Here is a 16304-nt window from a genome sequence, read left to right as displayed (position 1 = left end):
TCTGGAAAGGGGTCTTGGAAACTGAGTGGCACCTACTCTGATTTTCTTAGAGCATGGACTGCCTACTTTCAATATTGAACAATTAAAAGTAAAATGATACTTTTGTTTAGGTGGATAGGAAACATAAGTCAGCTCAAGTAAAGTGATTTGCACTGACAATTTAAAAAACAAAACAAAACAGGAGTTTTCTTTGCGTGTCTCAACGCGGCTCACACTTGCGGACTCCTCCAGCGGGCGTAGGCCCGCGGCGGCTAACCCCGCCCCTCACGCGACCGCGCCCCTTACGGTACTGCCCCGCCCTGGCGCCTCGCCTTGCCCCGCCCCGCCTTGACGCCACTTCCTGCCTACCCGCTTTCCCGTACTACCCCTGGCTCCCGCCTTCGCTGGCTTCCGGTCGTCGTCGTCGCCGCTGCTGCCGCTGCTCCAGCTTCTGAGGCGCCTGGCGGAGGCCGGAGGATCGGGCGGCGGCGGCGGCGGCGGCTGAGAGGGCGGCGGCGGGAGCGGAGCAGCACGAGGGAGTGAGAGAAAGCGAGCGAGTAGCGAACGGAGCGCGCCCAGCTGTGCCCGCCCTTCCGCCCGTCCGAGGAGCCAGAGAAGTCCGGGCCCCCAGCCGCCGCCGCCGCCGCCGCCCGCCTGCCCGCCGCCGGACAAAGCCCGAGCCCGCGCCAGAGCCATGTCCTCGTCCGCTGGCAGCGGCCACCAGCCCAGCCAGAGCCGCGCCATCCCCACCCGCACCGTGCCCATCAGCGACGCCGCGCAGCTACCTCATGACTATTGCACCACCCCGGGGGGGACGCTCTTCTCCACCACGCCGGGAGGTGAGCCCCCGGCCTGTGGCCGGTTTCCTCCGCGGTGTCCCCACGGCCTCCCCGCAGGCCTTTAACTCGGGGCGCGCCGGCGCTGGGCGGTTCGGGGCCCCAGTTCCCAGCTCCCCTCCTCCCGGCAGCTCTGGAACCTTAACTATGTTCTTTCTTGCCTGCAACACGGTTCGGTGTGGGCCCACTCTGGGAACGTGGCTCTGCTATCGCAGAAAGAAACAAAACACAAGCCATGTTCCCGCTTCATGGCAGGTTTGCGCACTCGACCCAGTTTTCTCGCCTCTCTCCGCCCCCCCCCCCGGCAATTTCGTCTATTTTTGGTCTTGACCTCTCTGTGCATGACCTCTGCCTCTTGTTTATTGTGCATTTGTGCACATTTGTGCTTGATTTTGGAACCGTCTCTCGGGCTTCTTTGTAAAGGAAGCTGGGAACAGTAATTCGCTCCCGGGACCCTGCGATGACTTGTTTTCCTGCTTTTAGAACACCAGGAGGCTGGAATGCAGAGTTTGGACGCCTCGCCCAACGTTATCCTGCTTTGACAGCATTGTTTACTTACTGGACGAGGCCCCACGGGTGGGGAAAGTCCCCAGACTGGAGGAGAGAGTGATAGAATAACGCTAAAATAATAGCCAGGGGAAAAGAGGTCGAGGGAAGGGGAGCTAGAGCGCTGGCAGCCTTAAGGGTTCGGTTTTCACGCCGACATGTTTGGAGGTAGATTGAAGAAGGCATTGTCAAAGAGGGCACCCTGGTCAGTGGGATTGCTTGATCCTGTGGAAAGGGCAGTGGCAGAGGGAGGTTCCTGAGCATTGCTTTTCGAAGTACAACCAGGAACTGTTTACAAGGAAGAACACTGGGGTAGAGGTGAATCGCATTGAGTTGGTCAGGGAAAAGGGAGCTCAAAGGTTGTCCCCTGACTGGGCTGTTCTCCACGGGGAGGAGATTGGAAAGCGATCTTGAGGGACCTTATTGAGGGAAAAATGATTCATTTCTAACTTAGGCACTTTGCCTTCTTTTGGTGATGGGGGATGGCCTCTGCTAGAGGGTTGAACTTTGTTGGCAGCCCCAAAATTGCTAGCTTGGTTCTTGTGGGCTGGGCTTACCAGTTGTACTACACCCAGTGTGGTTCATTTAGGCCTGGACAGCCCTTGAATCCATTGCACAATATAACAAGAGCTCCTTGCCAGCAACAGGGATAAAATCTAGGAGAGAGCTCGGGAGAGATAAGGGGGGAAATGGGATATTACGATTAGCACACATAATGTAGGGGCGGGGGGGACATGGGGAAGGCAGTATATACAGAGAAGACAAGTATTGATTCTATAGCATCTTACTATGCTGATGGACAGTGATTGTAATGGGGTATGTGGTGGGTACTTGATAATGGGGGAGTCTAGTAACTGTAATGTTCAAGTAATTGTACATTAATGATGTCAAAATAAAAAAATTAAAAAAAAAAAAACCTAGGAGAGAGCTCTACAGAGGAATCTAGTCAGGCCAGACTCTAGGGGAAGGGTGACTGGCTGCCTTGAAGACTTAAATGACCCAGGCTGAAGTTCATCCATGTTTATGGAGAACTGGGCTTAAGGAAGTTTTAACTTTGCAGAACAGTGGAGTATCTTAGTAAGGTGGCTTACCTAGTTGGAGAAACCTCCTTCCTGATCTGATCTGTTCTAGGTCAGTCCATGAGCATGTTGAGATCTTCTTGGTTTTTAATTGTGGAAAATTTTGGCAGACCAGAATCTTCTCTAGAAAGAGTTGTCTTGAACATGAACTGACAGCTTTGAAGAAACGGGTATTGTTTTCTAAGGTGATGGAAAGGGATTTATAACTACTTCCAGAATTTTTTTTTGGTATCATTAATCTACAATTACATGAGGAACATTATGTTTACTAGACTCCCCCCTTCACCAAGTCCCCCCAACAAACCCCATTACAGTCACTGTCCATCAGCTCTAGAGTCACTCCTTGTCTTTGTATTGTACAGCCCTCCCCATGCCTCCCCCCTACATTATACATGCTAGTCTTAATGCCCCCTTTCTTTTTCACCCCCCTTATCCCTTCCCACCCATCCTCCCCAGTCCCTTTCCCTTTGGTAACTGTTAGTTCATTCTTGGGTTCTGTGATTCTGCTGCTGTTTTGTTCCTTCAGTTTTGTCTTTGTTCTTATACTCCACATATGAGTGAAATCATTTGGTACTTGTCTTGCTCTGCCTGGCTTATTTCATTGAACCCTCTAGCTCCATCCATGTTGTTGCAAATGGTAGGATTTGTTTTCTTCTTATGGCTGAGTAATATTCCATTGTGTATGTGTACCACTTCTTCTTTATCCATTCATCTACTGATGGACACCTAGGTTGCTTCCATTTCATGGCTATTGTAAATAGTGCTGCAATAAACATAGGGGTGCATCTGTGTTTTTCAAACCTGAGTGCTGCATTCTTAGGGTAAATTCCTAGGAGTGGAATTCCTGGGTCAAATGGTAAGTCGATTTTGAGCATTTTGAGGAACCTCCATACTGCTTTCCACAGTGGTTGAACTAATTTACATTCCCACCAGCAGTGTACGAGGGTTCCCCTTTTTCCACAACCTCGCCAGCATTTGTTGTTGTCTGTCTTTTGGATGGTGGTGATCCTTACTGGTGTGAGGTGATATCTCATTGTGGTTTTAATTTGCATTTCTCTGATGACTAGCAATGTGGAGCATCTTTTCATGTGTCTGTTGGCCATCTGAATTTCTTTGGAGAACTGTCTATTCAGCTCCTCTGCCCATTTTTTAATTGGCTTATTTGCTTTTTGTTTGTTGAGGTGCATGAGCTCTTTATATATTTTGGATGCCAACCCTTTATCGGATCTGTCATTTATGGATATATTCTCCCATACTGTAGGATGCCGTTTTGTTTATTGATGGTGTCCTTTGCTGTACAGAAGCTTTTTAACTTGATATAGGCCCACTTGTTCATTTTTGCTTTTGTTTCCCTTGCCCGGGGAGGTATGTTTATGAAGAAGTTGCTCATGTTTATGTCCAAGAGATTTTTGCCTATGTTTTTTTCTAAGAGTTTTATGGTTTCAGGACTTACATTAAGGTCTTTGATCCATTTTGAATTTACTTTTGTGTATGGGGTTAGACAGTGATCCAGTTTCATTCTCTTACATGTAACTGTCCAGTTTTGGCAACACCAACTATTGAAGAGGCTGTCATTTCCCCATTATATGTCCATGGCTCCTTTATTGTATATTAATGACCATATACATTTGGGTTAATGTCTGGAGTCTCTAGTCTGTTCCACTGGTCTGTGGCTCTGTTCTTGTGCCAGTACCAAATTGTCTTGATTACTGTGGCTTTGTAGTAGAGCATGAAGTTGGGGAGCGAGATCCCCCCCATTTTATTCTTCCTTCTCAGGATTGCTTTGGCTATTTGGGGTCTTTGGTGTTTCCATATGAATTTTTGAACTATTTGTTCCAGTTCGTTGAAGAAGGCTGTTGGTAATTTGATAGGGATTGCATTGAATCTGTAGATTGCTTTGGGCAGGATGGCCATTTTGACAATATTAATTCTTCCTAGCCATGAGTATGGGATGAGTTTCCATTTCTTAGTGTCCTCCTTAGAGTGTCTTGCAGTTTTCAGGGCATAGGTCTTTCACTTCCTTGGTTAGATTTATACTTACAGAATTTTTTGTGGTATTGGTCAGTAAATGCCTGTACTGCCAGCAGTTGAGAACATATATCATGATGACATCTGCAGTCTGCTGTTACTTATTTTGGGAGGGAACTAAACTTATAGCTCTACATTAATCATTATTATCCTGAAGGAAGAGACACAGGGGGTACCCTTTTAGCCTATATCAAATAGCCAAGGTCCCATCCTTTTAAAATAAGGGCATAATCTTCAAGCATTGCTTTAAAGTTAGAAGCCTGTCACATAGTCTGGATTTGTTCCTGAAATACTTGAAAAGATTGTGACAGAAATACTGATTCATTTACTCTTCCTCCCAATAAACACAGATATCACTGCCTTCTCAAGTATCATAACCTGTCTCCAGATACAGTTTCTGTACACAAAGTTTTTTGTTTTCATATTTAAATACTTGTCATCTTGGCTCATCTATTATATTTAGTCTGTATTTATTGGTAGAGCACATAGTAATCTTGGAATTTTTAACACAAAGGCTTACCTAATGTGTTTATAAGATATAGTGCAGGTGCAGTTGCGTTTTATCACTATTTGATAGCAATTAACTTAGTGCTGTTTAGCTGTTCAGTACTTACTTAATTTTTCCACCTTTAGAAATTTTCCACCCTCTCATGGTTCATCTCTTGTTACATTCCCCCTTCTCCCTCGCCCCACCCCCAGCCATGTAATTTTATTTCTCCAAACCAGGGTGAGATTGTTGTTATTTGGTCTCTTCAGGTACCTGAATTAATGTGGTTAGGTATCTTAAGTGAGTTTTGTGGGCCCAGTATAGTGCCTTGCACAAAAGGGATCATAGACAAAAATAGCAAATGCAGTTCTTCATTTGAATGGTCTTAAAATCTTGATAGGAGTTGGGAGTGGATAAGATTTTTAGTTCTAGAACAAAAACTTTGCACAGTCTAGTGCTAACATGTGTTTCAGATATGGCAGCATTAGAAAAATGTTAATCAATGGGCTCTTATTGGAAATCTATTTAGTAGGAAGGAAGGGGATTAGCATTTCCTGTCTCAAACTTCTGGAAACCTTCTGTGGTGTCATGCAGATGTGAGAGCATTCCAGGATAACAGTTGATGTGCTTAGGGCTGTAAATGATCACACTGGGCAGGGACATTCATAAAGTAGTGAATTTAGAATTCCTCCCACCCTCCCACATCCTTTATTCATTCAGGATCAGAGAATACAGCCTGCCCTTGAAACGTTTCTCAAAATTGCCTTTCTGTGGCTTGGGAAATGAGATATGGGTGAAAACACACTTGCTGTAATCTCTTACATTTCTTGTATTGCTAGAAGAGTACTTTTTCTTATTTATGAAGGAGGAGGAAAATTTTTGAGTAAATTCAAGGCCAAAAACAAAGTTCCCTTGCATTTGATTTTACTTTGTTTTACCTGCCTGTGGAGGAGTGGGGGGTGGGGGGGTTATTCCTTTGGGAAGTTGCTTTATAGCCTCAGTTGAAGGTAAAGTTATGTAATTGTCTTTACTTTTATAACACTCTGGTTAACTGGAAGGAATGGTTAGCTGGAAATCTAATGCTTTCATTTTGTAATTGAAAGAAACAGACCCAGAGGAATTAAGTAACTTGTTAGTATTGTACACCTAATTAATGTCAGTGGGAAGCATCATATTTAGTGTCTTGATTCCTATTCTGGCTTTTTACTCTGCTATCTTAATATGCTTAATTTATGGGGAGAGGAAGTTTGCAAACATTTAAAGAAACTTTTCTATCTCAGGAATGCCAGCTAATGTGATTCTGCTGTTATTCCTTTTAAAAGTTCTCAACTGTCACTTTCGGGGAGTGGTGTGCTCTGGGGAATGACCAGAAACATACAGACCTCTCTTAGTTCTTTCTTTTTGCCTTTCTTTCCCTGCACAACATCCTCATCAGCTGTGGCAAAATATGCTGTTGCCATAACAGGAGCACCAGAGGGGAACTAACTCTGATGGTCTGAGTCTCGTTCATGCTGTTGTGCTTCCTCTCTGCCAGCTGGAGAGTTGTGATCCATTCACTGGAGTAGAATTACCTGAAGGCCATTGGAAGAGTCTGGCAATAGGGAGAAGGCAAGAAGAAGGGAAAATAATCCATTTGGAGTGAGCTATAATAAAATAATGGTATTTTATTATAGATGAACAAATTAACATTTAAAAGGTTTTTGCTGCTCCATTTATAATAGAGCAAAGTCAGTTGAGACTTAGTCATCCACCTTATTGAATAGGTAAGGCCTATAGGCTACCATTCTCAAATTTGGTTCATCATGGAACTTTGTTTTGTGAAGGCCCCTTAATAACTGTGTTTTAACACCCAGCAGCTATCCATCCATTGTGGGGCTAATTTTTAAAGGTTCCCACACCTTGTTCTCAGGCCATAGCTTGAAGCCAAAAGCTCAGAAATCTATGCATGTTTATATCTAAAATAATCGTCCAGGTCTTTAGAACAAATGCCCTAACACAGAGAAGCTGTTCATTTTCTTGAGTGGTTTAAAAAACTATAAACCTTAACAAGCAAGGATAAATTAACTGGAAAATACAATTCAGTTCTTACAGGGTCCTTGGGATTTTCTTTATATAAGATCATGTCATCTGTGAATAATGATAGTTTTACCCTTCTTAATCTGGGTGCCTTTTATTTCATTATCTTGCCTAATTGCCCTGACTAGAACCTGCAGTACAGTGTTGGGCAAAAGTGGCAAGATATGAGAACAGACACCCTTGACTTATTCTTAATACTAGGGAGAAAACATCTAGGGAGAAAACATCTAGTCTATCACTATTAGGTAAGATTTGATGTTAGCTGTTACTTTTTCATAGATGCCCTTTATCAGATTGAGGAAGTTCCTCTTTATTCCTAGTTTGTTAAGTGTTTTTTATCATGAAAGGGTTTTGGATTTTGTCAAATGCACTTTTGCATCAGTTGACATGATTGATTTGTTTAGTCTGTTGATATGGCATATTATCTTAATTTATCTTCATATGTTGAACAAGCCTCATATTCCTGAGATGAAGCCCAACTGGTCATGGTGTACAATTCTTTTCATGTGTTCCTGAATTCAGTTTGTTAATATTTGATGGAGGATTTTTGTATCTGTATTCATTAGGAATAGTAGTCTATTTTTATTGTGATGTCTGTCTGTTTTTTGTATCAAGGTAATACTCAACCTCATTCAATTCTAATTATTTTAGAAATGGTCTACTGTTTATAGCAGAAGTACTGGCTACTTACTGGTGAAAATAGACCATTGCTCTCTAGGTTCTAAGAGGTACTTATCAGAATGTGAGAGGCTTGTGATTCTTGATTTTAAGATGTTAATTAATCATTTTGGCCTCAGAGGAATACATCTCCTCACCAGAAACTGTGTTAGAGTTGGGTTTTATGTTGAAATGAAACCAGTGTCTGGTGTAAATGCCTGGAACAATTAAGAATAGGTAGCAGGTAAAACAGTGACTTAGACCACTAATTTCCAATAAGCTCTTGCCTCTTACAAACTTTGTTAGTAAGAGTTCAGCAGGTAGCTGTTGATGGCTCCTTTCTGTAAGTAAAAGTGGAAGATGTTGGTAAATATGTATTGTTCTAATTTTTTAAATAAGAAGTGCCCAAGAGGAGTAAACTTGGGAGGAAAGCAAATTGGAATGAAAGTCAGGTTTGAATCTGAGCCTTTTCCCCATACCAGTAGCACTGATCCTTCATTAATTATTAGCATTGTAGGTAGAGGATAAACTGCCAGATTTGTGAAATCTAATCCAAGAAATTGATCCAGGATGTGATCAATCTGGCACATCCAGTGTGCATTTTCCTGGAATTGGAGCCAGACATTTTTTATAAAAAATGTATTTCAAGATCAATGTTCAAGTCCCAACGAAGTGGACCTATTTAATGTTCTTTATTTTGACCCAAATTTTTTGATGGTCAAGGCTAAACAAACATAAAATCAGTTGGCATTTATTTTAGTTCTTGGTTTGTATACATTTTGGACCTGGTAGTAGCTAAAAAGATTGTTTCAACTCATTTTGCAGCTGAGACTTAAGAGAAGAAGATTTGCTTAGAGTACCTGGCTTGTTTTGTGTTGGTCTTCTGACTGCTGTGTCACTATATGAACTTTGACAAATACTTTTAACTTCTCTGGATATTAGTTTCTTAATTTGTAAAATGGCAGGCTTCGCCAGATACTCTCTAAAGCCTCTTACAAACTGGACCCTCTGAATAGGAATGGAGTCATTATCAACTTCCCTTTCAGCGTAAGTGTGTGTTCTGTTGTGGCAGTGTCCTAAGTGATTGGGCAGGGACCCATCATTTGACACAGTATCTTGGAAATCTGCTCCCAGTGAGTAAGACTTGGGAGTTAATCAAAGGACAGTAGAATTGGCTTTTCATAAACCTTGAGTGTCCTCCAGTTGCCATAATTTAGTTATACTAACTTAAAAGATCCTGAGGCTCCAATTGTGCCTTTTGTTGGTGTATAAATTGTCCCTCTCTTGGTTTTACTAGCGCTGTATGAATTTGATGAGCCTGCATACTGCCCAGTGGTTTGGCCACCATCAGCCTCCCTGGAGGATACTGGATCTGTGCAGCTTTTAGTTTCCTTTGGGTTATCTGGCATGGAGTTTTTTAGGTGTCTGACTTCTCATCCAGAGCCTCCATGAAGAACAGATGTTTAAAACTAGTTTGTTCACAGAAGTTCTCTAATCCAGTCAATCAGATACAGTCCTTGTTATTACCTTCCCAAATTGGAAGAATAAAAAACAGAGAAGACCGCTTTCTTTATAAGTCCTTTATTTTCCCTCATAGTCACCAGGGGAGGGAATGAAAGAGGCAGAAATACTTGCAGCTTGTTCATCTCATACCTATTTCTGATCTCCTGGTGGACCTTTACAAGAGACATAGATGGAGTATTGGCAAGAATTCCTAATGTAATACTGAGGTTACTTGCCAAGTGCTCTGTTTCTTTTTTTTCTTTTATACCAAACATTTATTTTATTTCTTATTAAGGTATCATTGATACATAATCTTATGAAGGTTTCATGTGAGCAACATTGTGGTTTCACCATTAACCCATATTATCAAGTCCCCCACCCCCACCCCGTTGCAGTCACTGTCCATCAGCCTAGTAAGATACTATAGAGTCGCTACTTGTCTTCGTGCTATACTGCCTTCCCCATGACCTGCCTATATTGTGATTGTTAATTGTAATGCCCCTCAATCCCCTTGTCCCTCCCTCCCTATCTGTCCTCCCCAACCCCTTCCCTTTGGTAACTGCTAGTCCCTTCTTGGCGTCTGTGAGTCTGCTGCTGTTTTGTTCCTTCAGTTTTGCTTTGTTGTTAAATCCCACAAATGAGTGAAATCATTTGGTACTTGTCTTTCTCCACCTGGAGTGCTCTGTTTCTTTTTAAATTGAACTCCTGGGCTTAAAGGGTATTTTCCTTCCTCGTGGTCCCTGCTACCTTAGCGGTACTGGTCTGTTAGTGTATGTATTTATATTTACAAATACTTTGGAGTCACCTTTCATTTTTCAATTCTTTATAAAGCTTTTTGTTTTTTACACTGTTTCTCAATCTTTTTTTTTTTTATTTAGTTTTTGTGAGGGAGGTTTAAACAACAAAATTCTCTTACATTTCTGGAGGCTACAAGTCTGAAATTAAATATGTTTTTTACTGTGGTAAAATACACATAACAAATTTTACCATTTTAACCATTTTTAACTGTATAGTTCTGTGTCATTAAGTATATTCACATTGTGGTGCAGCCATCACCACTACCTCCTAAACTTTTTCTTTGTCTCAGACTTAAAACTCTGTGCCCATTAAATCCTACCTCCCCGTTCCCGGCCCCCACCCCCGCCCAGCCCCAGGCAGCCACTCTTATACATTCAGTCTGAATTTGACTGTTTTAGGTAGCTCACATAAGCGGAATGACAAAATACTTGTCCTTTTGTGACTTCCTTGTTTGACATAATGTCTGCAGGATACATGTAATCACAGTTTTGTTTTGGTTTCTTTTACATTTATTTTTTATTCCTGTGGAAGTAAAGTTTAAAAGTCATATAGTGTTACTAGGCTAATAACAAAGAGCAACATTCTCATGCCCCATCCCTCTCATCTCCATTTCCACTCCCCAGAGAAATCATTTTAAAGTCTTTTAGTTATTTCTTCCAGTATTTACCTTTGGATTTTTATATAACATGATTTAATGTTATGTCCCAGTTTTAGATATTAACAATTAGTTTCCTACTATAGAAGATGAGAATTGAGTTGCTTTATATACCCTTCCCCAATGTATATACACTTGTACCTTCCATCCTCCTAAATTTAATTTTTTAAGCCATTTTAGTTAAAATAAAATTTATTAAATTTAGGTAAATATTACTGCAGATGTAGCTCACACTATTGGCTTCCAGCCCAGTGGCCATTCACTCTTCTTCTATACTACCCCAGATTGCCTAATTATTTAAAGTTGGCATGTGGCAAGCCCTAGGATGTACAGCATGGACACCAGTCATGGCTTCCCAATATCTGGTATGGTGTTGAATCTGACCCATCTCTGACTAAATGAGATGTAGGGGGAAGTCTGCTAAGGGTTTTCTTAGAAAGATTTTATCTTTGATGGAGAAAGTCCCCTAAGGGAAGCCCTGTTTTGACTTCACACTCTACCTTCCTGACTGGGACAGTGTTACATGAAGGTGTGGGTCCTTGTCAGCCTTTGAAGTTTTGTCACCAGCTCACTCAAGCTATGAAATTTAGGCAAGTTACTTAATGTTTCTCGTTCCAAGCTGTCATTTGGCACTTAAGTGGATGCTTAATTCTAATTCTGGAAGCAGCCTTAGTTTACCAGAATTGTATGATGGGGACCCTGTCAAAGTATTGAAACTGCTACCTTGTCAGGTAACCGTGTTACTGTGGACTTCCTGTGGTTTTGGTTAAGTTACCAGTTTCTAAGATGTATGTAGCTTAATGTGTGGATTAATTATCATTTAAACTAAGCTACTTGGTCTTGAAAGAGGTCCTTAGGCTTGAATGACCTTGGTGCAGTATTAACCATCTTGACTAGCATAATTTGGGCCTCAGTGGCCTCCCTATTCCCTGCTATTTGAATATCATTAGTTTTTATATCAAAAGGTAGAAGCTGTTTTTCATCCTCCCTATTCTCCATCAAAGGGACTCAGTTTGACTGTCATGTTTTCCTAGTAATAGCAGCATCTAGAAAATACTGGGTCAAGTTATTAGATTTATCCTAATGTCTGGTCACCAGTGGATGAAGAAAATTTATAAATATCTAATGTTAACCTAGATCTCAAGGTTCCTATTTGTTCTAAAATCCAAACATGAAGACTGAAGTAGTGTATGCACATTTTAAACACCAAATAGAAAAATTGGACAGAAGCACGTAAAATGCCAGTAGACAACTACTTTTAAGTTTCGTTTATAGTGCTGTTAATGGTTATAACTCTTGGCAGTAAAAAATACATATATACCATGATTCCTTGGTTTGTTAACATTAGGTAATACTGTTGAGACTCCCTGTTATGAGAGATAAACAATCTAAACACTTTCATTACTTTCTACCTCTCATTTCTCCTCCCCTCACCATTTACCAATTTTTGTAAATTGTATTATCATTTTAGGTTCTTCTAGTAGTTTAAAACTTGAAATAATATAGCTAAACCTCTGTATCTCAATCTGTTGAACTTGAGCTCTTCACTATGCAAGACTTTACCATCTGTCTGTCCTGTCTCTACTTCCTTAATATGCAGATCAGCCTTTCCATTATTTTTACAATGTCAAGGTCTATAACATTTACATATGCTTCCTTAATTATAATTCCTTTTCACTTTTATTGTAGCGTGATTGCAAACATTGAAAACCAGTAAATAGCATATATGATATTGTGACTTAAAATTTTTTTGGTATAAAACTAAGGGATATGATTATTTTCGTAAAAAAGGAAATAGCAAACTGGAAGTACAAGGTTTCCATTGTCAAGCTGAAATAGACCCTTTTTTTAACACTCCTTCAGTTGATCGAAATCATGCTCCATTAAAACTTTTTTCATTTTATTTTTTATTAAAATGCAGTTGATAAAATATTGCATTGGTTTCAGGTGCATGACATACTGATTTGACAACTGTATACAATACTAAGTACTCACCAGGATAAGTGTGGTTACCATCTGTTAACATACAAAGATACTACAATATTATTGACTACTTCCTCAGCTGTACTTTCATCTCTGTGACTACTTTATTTTATAATTGGAAGTTGGTATCCCCTTCACCTGTTTTGCCCATCTCCCACACACCCCTCCCTGTGGCAACCATCAGTTCATTCTCTGTTCATGAGTCTATTTCTGTTTTGTTTGTTTTTTTAGCTTCCATATATAAGTGAAATCATATGGCATTTGTCTTTCTCTAACCTATTTCACTTAGCATAATATCCTCTAAGTATGACTGACGTTTTGTGCCTCTTTATCCCTTTCACCTATTTCACCCATTCACCCAACCCTTCCCCCATGGTAACCACCAGTCACTTCTCAGTGTCTATGAGTCTATTACTGTTTTGTTCACTTTGTTTTGTTTTTAGATTCCACATATAAGTGAAATCATATCTCATGGTTAGTGATGTTGAGCATCTTTTCATGTGTCTGTTGGCCATCTGAATGCCTTTTTTGGAAAAATGTCTTTTCAGGTCCTCTGCCCATTTTTTAATTGAATTATTTGGTTTTTTGGTGTTGAGATGTATGAGTTCTTTAGGTAGATTAGATACTAGCCTCTTATCTGATATATCATTTATAAATATATTCTCCTATTCAGTAGGTTGTCTTATCATTTTGTGCATGGTTTCCTTTACTGTACAGAAGTTTTTTGGTTTAATGTCATCCCATTTGTTTATTTTTGCTTTTGTTTCCCTTGCCTGGGGAGACATATCCCCAGAAAAAAATTACTAATTCAATGGTTTCATACCTATGATTTCTTCTAGAAGCTTATGGTTTCAGGTCTCATATTGAGGTCTTAAATCCATTTGAGCTTATTTTTGTATATGGTGTTAGAGAGTGATCCAGTTTCATTCTTTTGCATGTAGCTTGCCAGTTTTCCCATCGACATTTATTGACAAGCATGTCTTGTCCTCATTGTATGTTCTTGTCTCCTTTGTCATATAGTAAATGACTGTGTAAGTGCTTTTATTTCTGGGCTCATTAGTCTCATCCATTAATTTGTGTGTCTGTTTTTGTGCCACTTCCATACCACTTTGATTATTGTAGCTTTGTAGTTCAGTTTGAAACCAGGGAACATGATACCTCCAGCTTTGTTCTTTCTAAAGATTGCTTTTGCTATTTGGAGTCTTCCGTGGTTGCATACAAATTTTAGGATTATTTGCTCTAGTTCTGTGAAAAATGCTATTGGTATTTTAATAGGGGTTGCACTGAATCTGTAGATTGTTTTGGGTAGTATGGCCATTTTAACAATATTGATTTTTCCTATCCATGAGCAAGAATCATGCCCCATTTTAATATGTTCAATGCTAGCCAAGGATTTTTATATGGTCTTTTGTTTTCCTTCTTCAGGAATTTAAAGTTGTTTCTAGTTACTTGTGTCTGCACTGGTTGACATTAGATTGGGCTGACATAAATCAGTCCATTTGGATGAAATATGACTTAATTAGGAAGTTCTTGCTTTGGAAAATGTATACACATGTATAAGAGACCTTGAATATTTTAGGTTGTTAAATTTTTTGTCTCAGAATAAATATAGTTTCATAGTAAACACAATATCAGACAAAGAAAATAAAGGTTTTTTTTCCTGCTATCTTATTCATAGTTGATTCTTAATGTTTTTCTTTGACTAGTTTTAGTTTTTGAATAGTCAGGTGCTTTTGAATCACATTGTAGACTCCTCAGTCACTGAAAAGGCTTATTCCCCATTTTTACTATATCTGCTACAATTTTTCTGGCTCACAGTAATGTAAAATTTAAACACCTAAAATACCATGCTTTTGTACTCATATTTTCCCTGGGCATATTTAAGAGCATTAACAGCACCAGTTAAGACCCTAATTCTTTAGAGTGTCTTCTCTTTTAATTGCTTACTTTTTGTTTTCAAAAACAAATGTATTTTAGGAATCCATTAAAAAACTATTAGAACTAATAAGTGAGTTTAGCAATGTTGCAGGATACAAGATTGGTATACAAAAGCCAATTGTATTTTTGTATACTTGCAATGAACAATCCAAAAAAAAAAGAGAATTCTGTTTCTAATAGTGTAAAAATAATAAAATACATAAGAATAAATTTAACCAAAACACAAGAAACTTTTACTGTGAAAACCACAAAACATTCTTGAAAAAATTTAAAGGTCTAAATAAATGGAAAGACGTTCCATGTTCATGGATTGGAAGACTTAATATTGTTAAGATGGCAGTACTCCCTAAGTTAATTTACACATTCAGCACAGTCCCCATCAAAGTCCCAGCTGGCTTCTTTGCAGAAGTTGACAAGCTGACACTAAAATTCATATGAAACTTTAAGAGACCTAAAGTTGCCGAGTCATGAAAAAGAAAAACAAAGTTGGAAGGTTCACATTTCATGATTTCAAAAGTTACTACACATCAAGATGGCGTGGTACTGCCATAAGGACAGACATACAGATCCATGGAATAGAATTTGAGAGTCCATAAATAAACCCCAACAATTACTGCCAGTTGATCTTTAACAAGGGTACCAAGACAATTAAATGGGGGAAAGAATAGTCTTTTCAACAAATGATGCTGGTACAACTGGATATCCACATGCAAAAACTGAAGTTGCATCCCATGGCCTAAAGATTTAAATGTTAAGAGATAAAGCTGTAAAACTCTTAGAAGACAATGTGGTACAAGTCTTTATGACCTTGATGGGGAAATAGTTTCTTAGGTATGACACCAGCAGCACCAGCAAGAAAAGGAAGCAACATAAATTGGACTTCATAAAAATTAAAAGCTTTGAGCTGCAGAGAATGCCAATATGAAAGTGGGAAAACTGCAGGAGAAAGTATTTGCAAATTGTATAGGATTAATGGACTTATATTCATAATAAGTAAAGGAAAAACTCAATAGTAAAAAGATAACCCATTTAAAAATGGGCAAAGTACCTGAATAGACATTTTTCCAAAGAAGATATATGGTGGAATGACTAATAGGCATTATGAAAAGATTAATTAGTCATTAGCCATCAGAGATACCACTTCACACTAGAATGCTATAATAAAGATAACTGTTGGATACAAAGTATACAAATTGGAACCCTCACACATTCCTGGTGGGAATGTAAAGGGGTACAGCCACTTTGGAAAACAGTTTGGTAGTTTCTCAAGAAGTTAAACATAGTTACCATATGATCCAGCAATTACATGCTTACATTTTCATTTCTCTTCAGTATATACCTGTGTTCACACAAAAAATTGTACATGAATATTTATAGCAACATTATTCAAAGAAACAACCTAGATGTCCATCAGCTGATCAATAAAATCTGGTATGTACATTCAATGGAATATTATTTGGCAACAGAGAGAAATGAAGTACTGATAAATGCTAAACATGGATGAATCTTGAAAACATGCAAATGAAAAAAAGCAGTCACAAAAGACCACATATTATATGATTCCAATTATATGAAATGTCCAGAATAGACAGAATTCTAGAAAACATACTAGTGTTTGCTTAGGGATGGAGAGGTTAGAAGAAAATGGGGAAGGGTCAGCTAAATGTATATGGGCTGTCTTATAGGGATGATCACAGTATTCTAGAATTGATTGTGGAGATGGTTGCACAATTCTGTAA

At 39.4% G+C, this 16304-nt stretch overlaps 1 protein-coding gene across 1 annotated transcript in view; it reads left to right on the top strand.

Moving 5' to 3' along the window:
- The first annotated feature begins 380 nt into the window (after positions 1–380).
- The window catches only part of EIF4EBP2 (eukaryotic translation initiation factor 4E binding protein 2), a 28451-nt gene continuing 12527 nt past the window's right edge, over positions 381–16304 (top strand). The window contains exon 1 of the mRNA XM_017679855.3: positions 381–818. Within this exon, the coding sequence (XP_017535344.1) occupies positions 674–818 (145 nt within the window). The 5' untranslated portion in view covers positions 381–673. The remainder of the gene's footprint in view (positions 819–16304) is intronic.

Source organism: Manis javanica, chromosome 7 (assembly GCF_040802235.1).
Source record: "Manis javanica isolate MJ-LG chromosome 7, MJ_LKY, whole genome shotgun sequence".
NCBI lineage: Eukaryota > Metazoa > Chordata > Mammalia > Pholidota > Manidae > Manis > Manis javanica.
The sequence above is the reverse complement of the archived record's forward strand: the minus strand, read 5'-3'. Positions and strand labels throughout refer to the sequence as shown.